General features: G+C 42.0%; 1 protein-coding gene across 1 annotated transcript; it reads right to left on the bottom strand.

Annotated features, from left to right (window-relative positions):
* Window positions 1-17,546, bottom strand: rasl10a (RAS-like, family 10, member A). The gene is made up of 3 exons (XM_004544609.4): window positions 16,382-17,546; window positions 5,553-5,677; window positions 1-2,080 (listed from the first exon to the last, which is right to left on the bottom strand). The coding sequence occupies exons 1-3, from the start codon at window positions 16,595-16,597 to the stop codon at window positions 1,810-1,812; spliced, it is 612 nt and encodes a 203-aa protein (XP_004544666.1). The 5' UTR covers window positions 16,598-17,546; the 3' UTR covers window positions 1-1,809.
* Window positions 17,547-20,315: the final 2,769 nt, after the last annotated feature.

The raw sequence follows: 20,315 nt of genomic DNA, 5'->3' as shown, positions 1-20,315 counted from the left end.
AATGCTTTTAATAATCATGTGTCAGAAAGAACAAACAAAACAAAAAGCAACCAAAAGCCAAACAAAATTACTTACAGTACTGACACTGTAAAAATAACACAACACAAGTGATGTATGTGATAAAAAACAGTAGCCCTTTTTATTTGAAAATGCACACAAACGAAATGATGAGAACTCATGCTACACGCAGTTGCTTTCTAGTTTATCTCTGCTACATATTTCTCTTTTTTTTCCAACTAGAAAAACAAACAAACAAACAAAAAATCTAACACAGACATTTGGCCCGACTGAAGGGTTCAACAATACACCTTGGTAGAGTATCGTGAGCTTGTGCTCTCACATGCCGGTGAAAAACGACCACATTCACTCCACTCAGTTGCTCATTACAGCGTCAAAAAACCATGTATTACAAAAATTAAACACAGTATCACATTTTCACATCAGTGCAATTAAACCCTGAACCGTTGCCTCTACCAACAAAAGCATGCAACTCAATTAGTCTATGAATCAGTCGTGTATATACAATAGATCTGCTTGCTTTCAGTGCTGGCATATTCACATACCTCGGCCTAATGAAATGAAAAGAGTTGCTGTTAATTTCACGATATGACCAATTAGATAGTATTCACATATTGATATGGAAGCCACCGAGTTCTGCGTGTGTATTTCTGCTGGAGCGCAAGTGGATTACATTGACTGTGTGTAGCGAGGCATTTTTAATATAATAATGTGGCACATATAGTCAGTCTGGACATCCCCGTGTGTGTTTATTGCTCCTTTCTAATCCAGTGCTTCAACATCTGTCTGTTATCTTGCCGCGTCTGTCCTTTGCTTGCCTGAATGTCAACTATAAACCTGCCTCTCCCTCTCTCCCTCTCTCCATCTCTTTCTCTCTCTCTCACACACACACACACACACACACACACACACACACACACACACACGCACTCCACACACAGGTTCTTGTTTCAGGCTCCGGAGCCTCCTGCTGGTTCCCCGTTCCCTGGATTTAATGTATTCATCAGAAACAGACACTGAGTGAGGGGAGGGAGCAGATTAAAGTCCTACAGTACATGATAAGGGACTGCAGCATTTTCTGCTGCAAGACAACCTTAAAACAGCCTTTCTGTGAACAAGCAGCTTTTACTGTCGGCCAAGATTCTAATAGAGGATGGGGCAGAGAACAAAAATGCATGGCTACTTCTCAGAATCTAAAATTAAACACCACCTAACCATATCTATCTATGTACTTTTTGAGATAACTGGCGCAGAAAATGAGCGCTCTCACTTTTTATCGTTTCCATCTTTTTGCCTGTCGGTCTCATGCACAAATCCCAATAAATCCAGTGATGTTAGATGTGAGCTTCTGCTTTTGACCTTACAGAGTGTGGCAAATTCAAAAGGAAGACTGGATGATATTGCTGCCTGTCCGCTTTGACTCTCACAAACACAGCTTCTGCCCTGTCAGGCCCAGCGACAGACCTTTCATATTGGGAAGCGCAGCCTGAAATGTTGACCTGTGATGTGAGAAACATATCTGTGCTATGCTTTTTGTATTGTTTGTCACCTGCTTTCTTTTTCCCATTTCCTTCCTTGTTTCTACACAGTTGACTAGGAAGTGGTTGGATGACCATGTGTGTAATTTGAGTGTCTTTTACAGCGCACGAATCTAATAAACCTCATTAAGAAAAATCAGCTCAGTAAAGCAGGAGGCCACGGGGTTATTTTTCCCAGCCATTTTGATAGAAAGTCCTTCTCTCTGCTGCCGCTCCACTCCTGAGTTGGCAGGGGTGGAGGGAGCTCTGAGGGTCACATGATGGTGCAGCGATTCCTCTGTAGCGCCCCCTGCAAACGAATGGAGGTGTGGTTCTGGCGCATCCCCCGTGCCACAGCAATCCCCAGCAGCTCCTTGAAGAGCAGGACTACGTGCCAGTTAAACTTGGCAGAGCACTCCACATAACCGCACTTCCATGTCTTCTTCACCAGAACCGACACGGCCCTGCGAGGCATGAAGCGCTGACGCTGCAGATCTCTCTTGTTACCCACCACCAGGATTGGCACCTCGCTGCTGCTACCTTCCCTGCAGGAGTATGAGAAAAGAAGGTTGTGTTATTTATTTTTATTTTTTTAAACCCAGCAAAGCCATCGTGTTGGTGTTTGTCACAGCTGTTGTCTCTGCATAGTTTTCCCTTCCTTCTGAGGTGTGTGGGGGTGGACTGGAGGATTAAAACTCACAGGCTCAAGGGGCCTCCCACCGCATGCTGCAGTGAGGGCTTTACAGCATTATTGAGTGGGAAAATGTACGGCAAGCCGGAGGGATGTGTTATAAAATTCTAACTCAGAAGCAAAATCAGAATACTACTATAAACTATTTAGGAAAAGCTGTAACAACCGATGTTGAACTCAGAACATCTAGAAAAGACAAGTGTATAAACTGTTTAAACAGTTTATACACAACTTAGCTCTTTCTCTCAGAACGAATGATGGCTTATTTTGTATGACAAAGACTTTTGCATACTTTTGCATATTTGCACGTCTGCCTCGACAGATGGATAAAATGGCTCGCCGAAGAGAAGGCGATGCAGCCTGAGAGAGATGAGCGGTGCAATTTTCAAGCCCCGAGGCGAAGTTCTCAAAACTTGGGAGCTGAACAACCACACGGCAGCAATCATCTCACTTTTCTCCTTTTCACAGGTTGTGCTCACATAACAGCCTTAAAAATATCTCCTTGCATATCTGCTCGGGCTTGACTACTTGTGCACAATGAGGTGTACTGAATGTGGGAGGCGGTGTGCGTGCATCCCTTCATGAGAATGGGGGGGGGGGTAGGAATGATGGAAGGACAACACTGTCACAAGCCTCACTGAACTGAAGGTAGGCTCCTCGCTAGTGGGAACCAGAATAATAAAAGATTTCTGAGGAACATTTCAACAATAGACTTTTTTTTTTCGACAGCTGACACACAGAGTAAAAAAAACTCCTCCAAAACTCGATTATTAATGATTCCTCTTACAGTATCTGCCCCCTTCTCCTCCCCTTCCTTTCCTTTCCTTCTCCAGTCTGATGTTAGACTCTCCATGATTGCACATTTTCCCCCTATTGCCTATTCCTCTCACATTCACCATTTCTTCCATAGTTGCTGGGGATAATAGGTTTCTGTCTTAGATCATAAACATTCGTGGTTACACGTTCAGAGCTGCGAGAAAGTGGGCATCAACTGTGGAGAGGCAGTTTGGTGTTGTACAACATGGCAAACAAATGAAGCCACCCAATGCACCTTTCTATATGTAAATATATGCATGCAGCTGACGACTGGAGAGCGAGGGATTTCTGGCCCCATATGCAGCAGGTGCAAAGCAAATCCAGGAAGCATTTACTGTATGTTATCTGTGGGCCTTCTGTACACTAAATGTACGACTGTCCCAAGAATAGCCTTTAAATTACTAGTGTGGGTTTAGGCATCACACAAGAATCAAATGTCATCAGACAGTGAACTGTCATCATGACGAGCGCGCACGCTAAATTGAAAGATACCACCACAAGAAGCCTAAAAATCACTGTCACCATCATGTAATTGTACAGCTTTGTGACAGGCTGTGAAATTGTGTGCTGTCTTCAGACGGGTGACGGGATGATTTCATTACAAATCATCAGTGAAGGATAACAAGCTGTGTGTCAGCGGTTTAACAAAAAAAAGCAGGATTGTTGTATTACATTTAGTTAAAAATGAAATGCAAATCATTCAAACTTATATTCAAATGAAAACAGCACAAAAACAACACATGAATTGTTGAAATAATTTTTTTTATTGAATTTGATTTCAGCAACATATTTTTTAAAAGGTTGAGACATGTTTAATACTTTGTTGCCTCTATCTTTCTATGCAGCCATGTTGCCGTAATACAAGTGGAATTTGGTTTCGCACTCTTTAAGAAATAAACAAGGCCTTTCCTGAGAAACACCCCCTCTGGATGGCAGCACACGTTGCTCCAAAACGTGCATACGGAGCCTTCAAAGGTGTAAGTTACTTATGGCATGTGCACTAATGATCTTCTATACGATTACAGTATGGATGTTGGCTTTTTAAGCTGTGCACTGATAACAATCTGAATAGTCCAATCCTATGCATGACTCGACTACACTAGAATTTCTGTGAAAAACTAAACATCATTACTGCTTCCACTGGAAATAAGATGGTAAGAAACAGCCAGGTGCTGCTAGTCAAATGTAGCTGTTTGTTAAGACAATGTCACAGTCTTTCCAGGAGTGTATGTCCGACCAATTTCACTCCAAGGTCAGACTGTGCAATGCTCAGGGAAACCTTGACAAATTCTAGTTAGTACAACCGTCAAGTGTCACCTTGGGCTTGTTTTACCTTGCAATCAATGACTCAGTATTCAGTAGAAAAGTATTCTAGATGCCGTCTTCCAACAGCTAATTGGGAATTGGGCCATGCAACAGGACAACGATCCCAAGCAAAGCAGCAAATTTACAACAGAATGTCTGAAAAAGAACAGAAACAAAGTTCTGCAATGTTCCAGGCAAAGCGTAGACCTCAACCTGCTTGAACTGCTGTGGTGGACTCTTGACAGAGCTAATGCTAACAAACCTCAATGAACTGAAGCAAAGTTGTAAAGAAGAGTGGAGCTAAAGTAAAAAAAAAAGTCAAAGTGAGAGCCTGCTGGGCTCTGTATAAAAATCCCACAGAAAACTATTACTTTACGTTATTGCTGCTAAAGGTGGCTCTACAAGCTAAAACTTTCTTTTCCACATTTTCACATGCTGGGCCTTTATTTTTTGGTATTTTGTACTTTGATGATAAAATCCCCCAAACGTGTTGTAATTTTTATGTTCTAAACATTATTCTTATGCATTTATTTGTTTTAAAAAAAAGGGTGGTAAACCCACCGTCCTCTTAATTCTCAGTTCTGAAAGGCTCAGCCTCTGTGGGATGCTCTTTTATGTTACTGACCTGTTGCTAATTAACCTAATTAGCTCTGAGATGTTCCAACAGCTTTTTTTTTTTCAGCATTACGTAATATTTCTGGTCTTTTGTTGTCCCTGTCCTAGATTTTTTTTTTTTTTTAAATTAGAAAACAGTAATGCCTGTGAGTCTTGACAGCGTCATTGTGGTTCAGTTTTCAATTAAATATAGGGTTTAAAGCACGGGTGTCAAACACAAGGCCCAGGACGAAGAATTTCCAATGGAAAAAAATACCCCCCTCCTCCCCCCCAATAGATAAATGCTTAATTTACAGGAAAATCTCTGTTTTGTAAATTAACAAAAGCTTAATATTTTAAAATAACACAAAACTTTAATATTTTAAAATAAAAAAAATCGAAGGAGTGTCTGGTAAATTAACTACCACTAAACATTTTTCTGTAATTTCATATATTTATCATGTAGTTTCACTGGTCTGGCCCACTTAAGATCAAAGCAGGCTGTATGTATGTGATGCATGATGTCCAATGAGTTTGACAGTCCTGGTTTGAAGCTTTTGGACGGTATGTTGAACATCTGCGTTGTCAGCAGAGAGTGTTTGTGACCATACCTGTTCTCTACTATCTGCTGTCGGATCATTTTGACGTATTCAAAGCTCTCCACGCAGCAGATGTCATACACCAGGATGTATGCGTTGGCATTACGAACACCTCTGCAGCGCAAATCCAGCCATTCCTGAAAGGACAGATATGTAGAGAAACACATAAATATGCAAACATATGAGTACGTCCAAGACCCGTTTTAGTCAAGCTTAAGAACTGACATGGTCTCTTGGGTATGCTGACGTATTAGATGGAAGACTTTGCAGATGTGTAAGGTTCCCAGGTAGTGTGTCCTAATGGCTTTGTCAAAGTCTGACATTTCCTCAAATGCCACAATGAGGTTATTTGTGGTTCTGAGTGAAATGGCTCATCGGCTCATGAATACGTTCTTGTGAAATTGGGTGTGGACATTAATTTCCCCTTCAGGACAAACTGATGACTTTGCCACCAGCGTCATCATCAAAGAGAAATTTCAATCCAATACTTTGATTCATGACAGATTAAAAGACTAACGATAATCCCATCAGCCTCGGTTAATTTTTTTCCCTCTTTATGTAACAGAACTTTGCTCTGTCACAGTTTGCTTCCCTTTGCAGTTACAAATTTCCCACGTGTGGGACTAATAAAGGTTATCTTATCTTATCTTATCTTATCTTAAAGTGCAGTGTATGAATTCCTCGAGTAGACATGGTTCTGGGAATCTTACAGCTTTGAACAAAGTCATGAAACACGATGACCCCGCAGTAAAACACTGCACGCTGTTCAAGGACAAAGACGGAGGCTGGGGGAAAGAAAACGCACAACCTTCTGTCAGGAGAGGAAAAAAGGGAACGCGGTGCTCTGATGTGGCAAAAAAGCAACATTTTGTTCATGCTAATGGTTTTCAAAGCATAATTCAAAATGTAATCAAAGCACACAGTGCACGTGGGTCTATTTGCACCTTACTGAGGGCCATTCGTTTTAATAGAAACGTGAGGAACCATCCTTCTATCCAAATGTGTATCACTGGGCTCACCACTGCCGACCTGCTGCCTGTAACAGCATGAAATTAATGTATAAACATTTGATCTGATAAAAGAGGGAGAGGCAAATAGAGGAAGTTCAGGGGCTGGGGGAAAAAGATATACTGAGGGAAGGAAATGAGAACACAAACGCAGGCCTGGGAGAATGTTGAAAAGATGAAAAAGGCAACAGCGGATCAAGGGATGAGCAGACATAACCTCTGGTGTTCCCACACACTGCTAATGAAGGGCCTAGACTCTGTGAGACCGCCTCAGTTCAGTTCAGTGAAACATAATTCAATCCAATTTAATATAATTTAACAGACAAACATTGGAAATTAATTTTGCAATAAACAGGGTTGTTCTTATTAGATGCAGACTGCTGTAATGCACAAACGGCATTGCACTTTAGACAACGGTGTGATGAGGATCTTTCAAATGTAGTCTAACATCTGGGGAAATACAGTTTAGTAGCTGGGGATGAGAATGACTAACAATGACTATGAAGCTGGAACTAGAAACTGCTTAGTTTGGCTTAACATGAATGCTGGAAGCGTGGAAAGCTGGGCTCTGTATAAAAACCCAAATCTGTTTTCTGCCACATTTGGAGCTCACCGGTCAACACATTACATTCAGGTTTATTATAGTCCTTTAAATGAAATGAAAAGCGGCACAGGTTGTGATCTTAAAAGGGGCTTGTGTGGCCCAAGACCTCTTTTCTTGTGATCACTTTGAAGTTTCTGGTGTTGTGCCAAAAGATGGTCACCCACATTTAAGCTGTTGTAAATGACTTGTCGGCCTATAATCTGTGAAGCACATGTCAAACCAATGTCATCAAATCATTCTGAGCCACAAATAACCTTCCTGTCACAAGGTAGAAAGTGAGTTTTATATATCCTTTATTTATCCAGCTAAAAAGTGTCATTGATGTTAAAAATATATAACTTTTAAAGAGTGATATGAAGTTGGTAAAATAATGTCATAAAGATAATTTTATATATAATCCTTTAATAAATTCTGTTGACTAAAGTCTATTTACCAATATAAGCAAAGATATACATTTGGGAAAATGAATATAAACATCAGAAATCAGTTTTGGCACATTCACCAGCAAAGATTTTCAGGAAGTTGGACTTGTCTCATGCTTGGAAAGTACCGGCATATTTCCCAAAGCTCAAAAGTGTCATCAGGTAGTGCAATGATATCAGCTTCCGGCTATTTGGATTATTGGTGTCATCTTTGAACAACAACTGAATTTTAAAACTCTAAGCTCATCCAACCTTGTTTCCTTCACCTCAGAAATGTGGCAAAAGTCAAACCTTTACGGATGATCTGATATCGTCGTGTTGGTGTCGTTGCAAGTGACCAATCACATTGTTGTGACGTTATTCTTTGGCGCGCCAAGCCATTCGTGCATTTATGAAATTCCAATGTTGCAAGGACAATATCAATTCTGCTTAGCGTTTATTAAAGGGTTAGGGTCAGGGTCTGGGTCCGTTGATCGGCGGACAGAGGCGGTTTCTCGCAGCTTAAGTACAGTTTTTTGTTTTACGGCGTTTTTTCCTGAAGTCGCAAAGGTATGACGCCACAACATTCTGATTGGTCACTTGCAATGTTGATCCTGGAACAACATTTACTATGTTGATCTGGGAACAACACCAACACGACGATATCAGATCGTGCAACCTTTACTGTCATTCAGTCCTCTGGATCTTTTACTACACAGTTTACTTTTCTAACCCACTTTTCACTCTTCACTGCATCTGACCTGCTCTGACCTCTGGCATCGACAAGAGATTTTCACCCAGAGACCTGCAGCTTATTGGGTAGTTTCTCTTTTTTGACCATTCTCTGTAAACCCCAGAGATCCCAGTAGATCAGCATTTTCTGAGATACTCAGACTACCCTGACAGCAACAACCATGCCACATTCAAAGTCACTTCAATCACCTTTCTTCCCCATCCGACGCTCGGTTTGAACATGTTTTCATGCATAGACACACTTCCATGTGATTGGCCGATAGAGATTTGAGAGCGCTTGAAAAGGTATACCTAATGAAATGGCCAGTGAGTTTATATTATGTTGTTAAGATCACTGATTTAACCTTGGAACATTTCCACAGACTCAGTGTAGATTTACTTCACACAGTGGCTGCTGTTCGATTTGCTCCTCCTGAGCTCTTTTTTAAAACAGTTTTTTTAAATCCCTGTGAACACATTTTTAAAAGAATTTACATACAAATCAATTTCCCCATGTGATCACTGCCTCTCCTGAAGCTGTTTATTATGTTATGCTTCAATGATTTTCAGTGAAATTCCGTTCTGATGTATTTGATGCTTTTTGACTGACGCACCTGAACCTCGGGGCTCTGATGATGATTTGGCTGCTTTGGAGCCGTGCTTGTTGTGCCCATATTGCTTTGAAAGCTCACATATCAAAGTGCTGATTGTCAGGCCCCATTTTAATTTGCATGCTTATAATTAGCATGCAATCTAATGTGACCCCGTAGTGGAGCAGTGCAATGTTGATGGATTTGCTACAGTATTTTGTACAGCGTTAAGTCATTTGTTCCATGTGGTGTTTACTCTACACTTTTTCCAGCACTTACACAGCTTGTGTAACCTAAAATAGAAACGTGAATAGAAAAAAAATTAATTACACTGCTGTCAAGGTTTGGGGGGGGGATTTGCATCCAAATTAAACATGCTGTACAGCTAATCTGTACAATGAAGATGAACTGATAATTTGTGACAGGTGAGGCTGAGGGAACAGGCGAGGATCAGCCTAACTTGTAATGATAAAACGCAGTGAGGGACGCTTTGCCTCTATTCATTTTGGAGGGGGTGTTTGTGTCAAGGAGCAGAAACAGCCTCACAGATCAGCAGGAAGATAATGAAGCCAATCAGGCGCAGAGATGGCAATAAGATCACTGCCATCAAAAGTAAAAAGCGTAAGTGGGACGATGTGTTGTGAAAACTGGTGTAAAGTGCAGTTTTCTCTGGTCTTTCACAGTGTTTTCAGCAAGAGTGGTTTTTTTTTTCTTTATGATTTCTAATTTCTTCCATCAATTCATTTTCTTACTGGAGTCTATCCTAAAGTGTCCAGTACAGCTCCAGTGCAAGATTTGTTGTGTTTCCCGAACAAACCAGAGATGTTCGCTGTCATCACAGCTCATGATAACTGAGGCAGCTGACGACGCAAGGCGAGCACGGTGGCTTGTGGTTGCAGCCTCACATCCCGCGGGGCTAAAAATAGCAGCTTGTGTTTTCATCTCGTATCTCTTTGTCGTCCAAGTCCTGTTTTTTAATGTGGAGGAGGAGCCGGCACAGAAGCAGCAATACTACTTCTCCAAACCCCAAACACGAGGCCCAGGCCAAAACAGAGCAGTAAAGAAAAGGCAGCGCACTGATACGCGGTAACCAAATGAATGCAAACGGCATGTGTGGGCATGTTTATTTGTGTGTGCTCGCCGGGATGTGAGAATGTGCTTGCGGGAGTGTGACTGTGAAGTGTGGTGCCACTGTCTGTGTCCTCCAGTCGGTCGCCTTACCACAGCGTGGAAAAAGAGCAGCTCGTCCTTTGCTCCTCAAGACCCAAACAGAGCGTGTTTCCCTGACAACTGCAGGGCCGTGGTCAGTTTTCAGCAGGCTATGGCAAAGCCGCCATGACTCCGATATTAGTGGAGGCAGCTTGAACGTAATGAGTGGTTGCGATGGATCAATACTCCATCCAGTGCAGGAGGGCGGCCGGTGTAACCTGGCTGGGGCCAATGCTGAGCTATTACAGATATGTCAAACACAGGTCACGCTGGTTGAGTTGGAATTAAAATCCATTACATCCCTTAGGGATGGAAGTCCCCTTTTCAAAGTAATGACCTGGACCAGCAAAACCATTTATTGCCCTTTGTTGTAAGTCTCCAGTGTTCAGGTGACAAGGAGACTCTGGCTGATGCTGGCGAGGGGTCAAAAATGGATATTCTCAAGAATTAGACTGGATTGGGAAACTGAGAGATATGTAACGTTGCTCTATGTCTTTCTTGTCCTTACAGATATCCTTGCAGATATCCTTGCATGCTGCCAGAGAGTTAGATGAGAAGATTGCCTACTTTGTTAAATACTAATAAGATAAAGCCAGGAGCTGGAAGCTTAACATCAAGACCAATTGCTGGGTCTGACCCGAGGCACAACCTCCATGGCTGAAAAATGAAACCAGTTGAAGTGCACCTTGAAGTGCAGTTACTCGAAGGCCCACTGAGGCGGCCTCGAGAAGCAAGTTAATCTGCTTAGACTCACAATTTAAAGGCCTAACTGTACAATGGAAATATGAATACAATTTTAAATAAAATGGTTTACAGTCTCAGTAGCTGATGTTTCACATCCTTTGGGGTGACTGTGTCTCAGGAGGTGGAGCAGGTTATCTACTAATCAAGAGGTCAGTGGTTGGATTTCCTCACGCATCGGAGAGCAACTCAGCTCCAGCTACTTGCCCAATGATTCTTAGGCATGCAGCCAGGTATGGAGTCACCAACCTTTCCAAATCTTCCAGAGCTACAAACACCACCACCCCTAGTGTGAATGTTTAACTAGCTCTCATTGCACTTGCATGAATGAGGCTTGTAGTAAGAAAGCGCTTTGAGCGAAAAAGTGCTACATTAGTACAGGTTCATAATAAGTGCACCAGAGGTGATTTTTAATATAACTCACCAACTGTGTTGTTATTACCACTTGAACTTTGCATTTTTAAGGGAATAGTTGAATGAGAGGGGGAAACGCCAACTGGTTGTTAGCTAGCTGTCTAGCATGCTAGGCTACTTCTAATTCAAATCACTGATCTAGAACAAATAACATGGCTTGCAAGTACTTAACAATTAATTAAATCTAACTGTACTAAGAGCCCATTCAAGGAATCTTTGCTTCAGCTTTGTTGAGTGAAATGTCAGAATTTTATTCAGATTTGACTTGGCAGTAATTAGCACTGAGGATGAGGGTGTGTTTTGCTGATCACGCTTGTTAGAGTCATCTCTACAAGGCTTGTCTGGTCCATATTTTGTTGGGCACAGTTTTACACTACTGTACACAACCATAATGGATTTAATTTTATTCTTATATAAGTGCAAATACAAGGGTTGCCAGCTTGTTTAATTCTTTGCAGCCTGAAGTCTGGAACCCATAGACATCAGGTAATGCTGTCTTTCTTTGCTTGAGATGCAGGGCCTTTTTTACAGCTGCCTTTGGCTGCTGCTTGTGTGTGAGTATCTCTGCTCTGAGTTTTGTATTTAATACCTGAAAAGCTGCACTATTGAGATCAGGCGAAGACTTGCCATTCAAGGATATCTCATTTCTTTGCTTTGACAAACTCTCGGTTGCTTTTACAGTTTGCTTTGGGTCATTTTCCGTTTGTGCTGTGAAACTCTGCCCGATGGGTTTTGTAGCATCTGTCTGAATCTGAGCAGAGAGTGTAGCCCCGTACACTTCACAGTCAATCCTGCAGCTTCACTCAGCAATCACATCACCAACAAAGTGTCCTGGTTCCCCTGCCAGGCATATGTTTCTACGTGGTATTCTTTGGATCATGACCTTTTCTCTAATGCTCAATACTTTTGTCTTCTATTAGTAAGTAAAGTTACATTTTATTTATATAGCACCTTTTCAGATTAAATCACAAAGTGCTTCACAGAGGCTCAAAATATACATCATCCAATGTCAACCAAAACCAATTTTAAAAAGATAAGTCTTTAACTGCTTCTTAAAAGAAATGACTGAGTCCACAGATCTCAAACTCAATGGCAGAGAGTTCCAGAGTCTGGGAGCCACAGATACAAACGCTCTGTCACCTTCAGTTTTTAACCTTGTATGCTGGACAGCCAGCAGGCCTTGGTCACAAGACCTCAAGACCTTTTTTCTTCTATTATGTTAGTACAGGTTAATCTTGGTTTCATCTTTTATCATCTAGATGTTTTCTGTCAAACTCTAATCCGGCCTTCCTGTTCCTCAGTGTAACTGTGTGAACCTTATTGTAAATTCTCTGTATTTCCATTCATGAAGGTGTTTCTTGATTGTAGTCCTCGATAACAATACTCCTACCTCCTTAAGAGTATCCTTAATTTTGTTAGGTGCTATAAAGTTGTTTCTTTAGCCATGGAAATAATTCTGCAATCATCCTCTGTGTTTTTTCTGAGCATTTATTCTTTTTTTAACGGCATAAAAGATTGCTGATTTAACCGATCCTGGCGTTTTGCTCTCTCTCTGAGAGGATAATTTTGCTGTTTCAGTGACAATGTCTTTCACTTGCACCGACATCTATTTGAGACTCATATTTAAAATTTCGGTGAAAAGCTACGAAATACAAATTCAACACTTCAGATATTCTATCTGCTTCATTTATTATGAAATAACAAGTGAACGTGCCTCACCCAGCCATGAAACCGCTCGTCAATCAAATGTAGAACTAACTGTGAGCCACTGAAAATGAGGGACTGTGTATAAACCGTAACTGCTGAACTGTTAATGCAACATTTTTGTTAAACCCTTTGAATTAAGGCTAAAAGTCTGCACTTCTATCACCTCTGGATGTTTCATTTAAAATCAACTGTGAAGGTGTGCACAGGGAAAACTACAAAAACTGTGCCTTTGCAGATAGTATAATGATATTTGTGTATATATCAGCAAAAACAGATTAAATGCAATTCAAAATGAATGATCCACTATGATTATTATACATTTGTGCTCAGTTTCACTTCCAGATCCTGTCAGCACTTAACGCTTCACCGATATGTGCACTTCACAGACGCACACATCTTTCTTGCTGCATCTGCAAGCGTGAAATACGATAGTTTCCTCGCTGTTATATATGAAAGTATTGACAGAGATAGCTGAGAAAAATGCCCAAAGAGAGCAGGAGACGGAGCATTTTGTGTGGGAGGAAGTCATGGAGATACATTATGGCAAGAACAAAAAGGGAAAAGAAGAGAAAGTGAAAAGAAAAGAACAAGAAAAAATCATGCTGAATCTTCCGTCACGCTTAAATCCATCTGTCATCACATCGTATTGACACACCAGGACAGATGCTCTCTCAATGCAATACTCTCAGAAACAGACACACACGCCACAAAGCAAACAAATCATTACACCAACCCAGCTTCACGGGAAAAATGATACAAATCTTGCCTCTTTCCAGCATTAAAAAAAGATTTTTTAATGTCTCTGTATGTTGTTGAAATGAGGTCACAAGTCGCCTGCTAGAACGCCACTGCTGTTCTTATAAAATAATCTGAACTGATGAGAAATTGCCGGGCTACATCAGCGCGGAGGCGTACTGACTCACTCTATTCTGCAGCTTATTCATCACAAATTTTAATAGGACAATATAAAACCTCATTTGGTCACCCCGGCTTCAACGGTGTCCATTAAACTTTCTAATTGACCAAAACAAATTCCCGCTCTCTCCCTCCCCTCTCTCCTTTCTTCCTCTCTTATTCCCCGACTGTATTCTAACAGTGAAGTGTGCTTTTATTTAATTTGCTGTCTTCAGCAAGTAAAATTCAATCAGGATTCTTTGTGCTGGCTCAACTCACCCCTCATTACATCCAACTGCCCCTGATCCACGTTACATTTCTGTGGTCGCAGGGTTAAACGCAGATGAGGGCAGTGACTCGAAAATGCCCCGTGTCTCTCGCTGTGAATAGAGGATGAAGCACCAGAGGAAGCAAGAACGAGCGAGACAAAGCACAGCGGGCCTTCCAGGTGTTGTTCCTTAGCAAATGAGTAACCGTAAATCTGTCAGATGGAAATGTTGTGGCAACACTCAGCTAATGGATTTCTCTGCTGGTATACCTTCGACAAAGAGCCTGCACCACCACTCTGACATTAGCATGAAATATTTAACCAAAGACAATCAAATGAGGAGGAAACCCCTCAAATGTGACTCAACCTTTGAGACACTTGAACTCATCAGATGCACCTCGTCCCCTGTTCCTGCAGCTGCTCCTGCTTATTGCTTAATGGGAGTTCAAAGCACTTTAGCTGGAAAAAAGGAAACTCAGTGCCTTCCCAGCAGGAATCTGTAGCGTAAGCAGTCTGCAGAACTCTTAACACCTTCCAATAAAATGTTAAATCTAGTAGGGAAGCTTTGTATAACTCCGACAAGATGATTGCTCTGCCCTGTCAGATGTTTTCTGACAGGGCAGAAAACATCCGCCGCAGCTTTGTGAGCGCACAGAAAACCAGCACTTTGGGAGGTCTCTCTTTCTCGTTGTGCTTTTGTTGTCTCCTGCTTGGCTTGATCTCATTTTCTCAGTGGCACTTTCGCCGGCGGTAGATAACCACAGCTGTTCTTGGGAGGCCTATCTGTGACACCGACAGGGAGGGAAGGAGAGAAACAGTCAGCAGCAGCAAATCAATGGCTTTGCTGTGGTGACCTTGGAGATTTCGGTCTTTCCAATGAGGTCACAGTGGACAAGAGTCAAACACGTGCCTCGCGTCAGCAGAGACTTGCAGTGGGATGCGCCGTTTCAAGCACCGCACACATGCATACGAAGAGAGGGACGCATTATATTCAGCAACTTAATGGGCTGGGAAAAATGACAAAGAGGACTTTAACAAGGGGATCATTTGTCTCGAGGGATAGAGTCACATTTTTAAGGCGATATTAAAGCAGTTCTCACATGCTCATGTGTAGATTGGAAGGATTTCAGCTGCTGTAACAGATCCTACTCTCCACATTTGGCCACTAAGAGGGAAGGGAAAGCGGAGAGCTGATGTCTTTCCAATAAAGAGAGGATTTAATGCGATTTCACTCTAAGTGTCAAGGGCCAAAATACGCACTTCTTATTCCATGTAAAAAAAATAACTAAAACAATGCTTAATATGTCTGATTCACACAAGGTAAGCGGAATAATAACACAAAGAGGATTTAAAAGATTATCCCCTAGACTGATTCAGACAGTTGAAGAAGCAGGTGAAGCAGCTCTCCCACATCCTTGGTTCTGGTTTTTTGTTCTTATTTTTTACTGGCTGTGTTTTTGAAAACAGAGGTTCAGAAGTCTGTGGTGCTTTGAAGCCTCTGTGGGTCTCCTCCTTGGTTGTGACTGTTTAACAAAGGATCTGTAAGGCGGGAGGGTGAAAAAAGTTAGAGGATCTAATAATGCTTTCAGTATGGCCACGAGGACTGTTTCAAGCACCTCCAATTCTTGTCAAGAAATAAAGAAAGCCAAAAATCTGCTCCAAAAAAGTGACTGCAAAGCCGCAGCATTCACAGCGCTTTTTCATCTTGCTATGATCCTGCGACCAGATGTGCCTCCATCTAATGAGGGGTGGCATCTGACCTGTGGTCAGGAATAAAAGGGCAGTCTGCTCTATTTTTAAAAAGGGAGTTTTAACCAGGTGCTGTGGCCATGCCTGAAGCACAATGCTGCAGAATCAACACAAATATCAGCAGCAGCACTGCTGTTTCTTAGAAGTGTGTAGAAGACATGTTATGATTAACACATAACAATATGCAAGTTTGCATATTGCAAGTTTGCATATTGTCTTCATAAACGGGCTGAAAGACAGAGACAAAGAGAGTTTAAAAACGCCAAAGTGAAGCTCTTAGGCTTTAAGTCAGCCAGGTCTCCATAGCAACTAGTAGACTAGGGACATCTGATACTGAAAGAGAAATAAATAAAATTGGTGTTTTTGCCTTTGAGGGATGTTAGCGGCTGTGAACAGACGGGCACTTGTAAGATTAAGCAGTGATTAAATAAATGAGAAGCGGGTTCAATCAGAGAATGGACCCCCTCCTCTCTAAGCTTGTCTAAATCCTCCTCTGATAAAGTTCCCGAGACAGAGACGTGATACCTGACTGGAGCTTGATGGAAAAGAGGAGATCGGCGGGACGTCCAAAATCTTCAGCTCGTACATGTTCCCGTTCAGTATGACGGAGGGTCTGTACACATATCTGGTCCTGGTCGGCGTGTACACCTCCGAGAAGTCGTTATAGATGAACTGGCGGATTATAGAAGTTTTCCCCACTCCGGGAGCACCGATCACTGCGATACTCAGCGTCTCCACCATTCCTGGAGCCCGAGTTCAGCACCATGGACAGCGGCGACAACAACGGCAGATGTGGTAGTCCAGAAACACAGCTGGCCGCCGCTTTTTAAAAAATAAATCTTTATTTTGTCTTTTTTCTTTTCTTTTTTTTTTCTTGCTGTTTCTCTGGTGGAATTCAACCCACCCGCCGCCGCTGCCCCTTTAACCAGCACCCACTAAATCACCTTAACTGGCTTCAGCTGCGTTCAATAGAAGAGTCGGTGGGAGAATAGAGCACCCACCCGTCGAGCAGAGCGGGGAAACTTTTATCTCCAAGACACGCAGATAGTCAAAAATACAGCTCAGCCACCAATAGATGGGCTCTTCGCCGCCTCTGTGAGCCAACGCAAGGAGAGAAACTCTTGGTTTTCAGGGGACACCCCAGGCAACCTCGTCCCCGGAGAGGAAGCATAAAAGTCCGCCCTTGCCGCCTCCACATGGACATAATCCTGCCAAGGCTGGGCTCCGATGACCTTGTCCAAACGCACAGCTCTCAGTGTCTTCGTTGATTATCTCCTCCGCACCTCTCACTCATCCCCAGCGATGCACCACCGCGCTCCTCCATCACAATGAGGACGGGCGCGCAGCCGCTCGTCTCATAAGCTTTCCACGTGTTCCCGCATAATACGCGATCCCCATAATCTTCTGGTTTTCGATAACACAGCGATCGATTTAAGACAGGAGAGGCAACTCGCACAGAAAACAGCGGCGCGTATTCTGTAAAGGCATCTGGAGTCTTAAGGAGCGCTGCGTGTCTGCCGTTGGAAAGACAGGAGCTCTCCACCTCCTCCCCTCTCTCCCCCCCTCATCATCATTTGCAATATTCACTGCCCCGCTCGTCCAATAGGATCACGTAGTGCACAAGGCGTGCGAAAGCTTTGAGCTCCCATACGCCGCAAACAAATAGCTGTGGAAGAGGCCACACACTATACATCATCTCCGCGCCAGGGTCACGGAGAGGCGGCGCAGGACTGAACATCATACCTGTGAGGTGACTTATGACCGGACAGGGTCCCGGGGCACGCGAGGGGGGGTGTGTTCGAATCAATCACGGCTGACCGCGGAGCACCACAGACAAAGCTGAGCAATAAACGCAATTCAGTTTATGGTTCCTCAGAATAACTGAGATGAGCTCCAGAGAAGTGTGAGACTGTTCTGTGAAAGGTTTGCATGCTTTATGTCTGTGAAGGTTCTCACTCATCCAGGTCATCGTAGTCTAAGGAGCTTGGAAAGAAAAGCGTCTGGACTTCTTTGAGTTGCTTGAAGACGTTTCACCTCTGCACCTCAAGTTTGCATGTTTTAGTTCACACCTCTGCAGATTAGTTCTTATTATTAACAAGTACAGCGTTTTAGATCCAGTTTTCCAAACCTAATGTTGGTGGGGGGTTTTTTTTGTTTTTTTTACTTACACATGTCTGAATACAAATCAGTTGGAGCAAAATTTCTAGGGTTTTACTGGTGAAATGTGTAAAGGTACTAATAAGACAGACATATGGAAAATAGGCGAAGGCTCTTGAGGAAATGGGAGTAGTTAAAAAGAAATATCAAAAGTTAAAAGAACAGAAGCTTTTTCTGCATACTCACTGGTAATGCCCCTGATGGTGAGAGTTTTAGTGGAAATTTGGAAAGGGTATTTACAAAAAGGACCTTTAAAAATAACAAAGCAAGTGTCACATGCTGAAGTTGGTTAAATATCAGCCAAGGAGATGTTTGACAACTCGGCAGCCTAAAATATGTAGAAAGCATTTGAGTTACTTTAATGAACATAAAATAAAAGCTTTATTGGTCCTGAAAGCTGGAAATTGACCGTGTTACAGCAGCTAAAATATGAAAAACAACTTGGCTGAATAAAATAAATATATCACAGAACAAATGTCTTAAAAAAGGACACTAGGGAAGAACGTTATTTAAACAGAATATTTCAAAGAAAAAGCTCAATAAATCCACATTTAACTGTGTTACAAGAAGGAGATTAAAGCTAAAATAAATGACAGTATGTTGTTACGGTGGTAAAGATATTTTTGTCTTTCCAAACATGTTTTATCAGAAAATCGATGATCAAACATCACAAATGAGGACTATAGACGTGCTGCCACCGAGTGATAAATGCCAAATCTGGAAAATGTCAAGATAAAGAGTAAGCCGAATGTATGAGATTACTCTCAGAACACATAAGAGCCGATGATGGGTGGCTGTAGATCAGGAGGTGGAGCAGGTCGCTGGCTACTCCATACCAAATATCCTTGGAAGGATACCAACCAAAGTTGCTGTCTGCTGTATGACTGTGTATGAATGCTAGATAGAAAGGACTTATATGGATGGGTGAGAATGAGATAAGTTGTATGAAGCACTGAGTGCTCAGAGTAGAAAAGCGCTACATAAGAACCAGCTGCCACATTGTTGAGCTCAGCTACATTTTGGAAAATGTGGAAAGTTCTAAAAAGCAGGACATACATTTTATACCTTTAACGGTCTCTTCATCCGTTTCAATCTTCTTACTGACAGATGTAACCCCATATGCCAGAGTAGTAGATAAACCATTAAGTGAATGGAGGTTGTTGGTGTTAGTGTTTAATAACAGAAATGTTCCTTTTCCACCGTCTTTAACACCATTTTCTGGTGGTGACAGTTGTTTTGTTTTTTTAACTTTAGGATAAAGACCTCTATTTCTTACAGTGTAATCCCAGTCAGTCCATACTTGCAAGTTGCTTTGATTTTCCACAGCAAGATTTCTTTATAACATTGAAAAAAATAAATAAAGACCTGCTGCTTTAATTGCACTTCTTTATCTCTTAAGAGAGCTCAGAAATTAAACATGTATTTAAACTTTTTTTTACAATCAAACTAAGGTGAACAGTTTAGAGCAAATAGCTTCACTGAAACTGAGTCCACGACATTAAAATGAGTGTGACACTCCTGGACTGACCATAAATAGTGGAAGTGATCTGGATACATTTAAAAGAAAAAAGAAGAAGAAAAGAACTGAGTTTAAAAGAAGGGATTTCTCCTCCCAACACTTCAGAAAATCTATTTAAGAGATAAAATACTGTGATTACTTCCCTGCTAGTAACACAAATTACATTTGTGATTTGGTAGTTAATGACTGTGCTCTCATAGAGAGGAGACGTTTACTAAAAGACAGTAAAGTAACAGGATCAATATTATGGATCATTCATTACAGCAGCAGAAGAAAGTCTGACACTGTTCACAGCTTCACTTTGCTCTGGTTAGTGATTTCTGTTGACCTTATGATTCACGCAATCAGAGATCCGAGCTGAGAAGTGCTTGTGACCACAATTGGATCATGCAGAGGAAATCTTGGTTAAGCTTTCCAAAGCAGGTTGGACTTTCAGGAAAAGGAGGGTGCACTCTGACGGATAAACCTCAGATTTCACTGCTGGAATGAGGCTGAGCACAACTGAGTCTGTTGACTTCTGTGTGCAAAGCTGCGGACACCGTTTGGTCAACAACACCAGAGCAGAGCTGTGGCGCCCAGAGAGAAAAGCGCTGAATGCCGCAAAGGTCATCAACGATTATGGCGTGTGTGTGAAAACGGTGCACATCGATTTCCAGGCCCCCAGGCGCAAATAAAACTGAGATAATGTTTCACATCCTTTAACACTGGGACTTCAGCATCAACAGGAAAGGGAATAATATACAACTACTTAAAAAAAAAACAAAAAAAACAACCACACACACG

The sequence above is a fragment of the Maylandia zebra genome, linkage group LG12 (genome assembly GCF_041146795.1).
Source record: "Maylandia zebra isolate NMK-2024a linkage group LG12, Mzebra_GT3a, whole genome shotgun sequence".
Lineage (NCBI taxonomy): Eukaryota > Metazoa > Chordata > Actinopteri > Cichliformes > Cichlidae > Maylandia > Maylandia zebra.
The sequence above is the reverse complement of the archived record's forward strand: the minus strand, read 5'-3'. Positions and strand labels throughout refer to the sequence as shown.

Coding starts and splice junctions, on each gene's coding strand:
- rasl10a (XM_004544609.4), bottom strand. CDS start 16,597: ATGGTGGAGACGCTGAGTATCGCAGTGATCGGTGCTCCCGGAGTGGGG. Junction 5,678..16,381: donor TTCCATCAAGCTCCAGTCAG/GTATCACGTCTC, acceptor CTGTCCTTTCAG/GAATGGCTGGATTTGCGCTG. Junction 2,081..5,552: donor CAGCAGATAGTAGAGAACAG/GTATGGTCACAA, acceptor ATACTCCTGCAG/GGAAGGTAGCAGCAGCGAGG.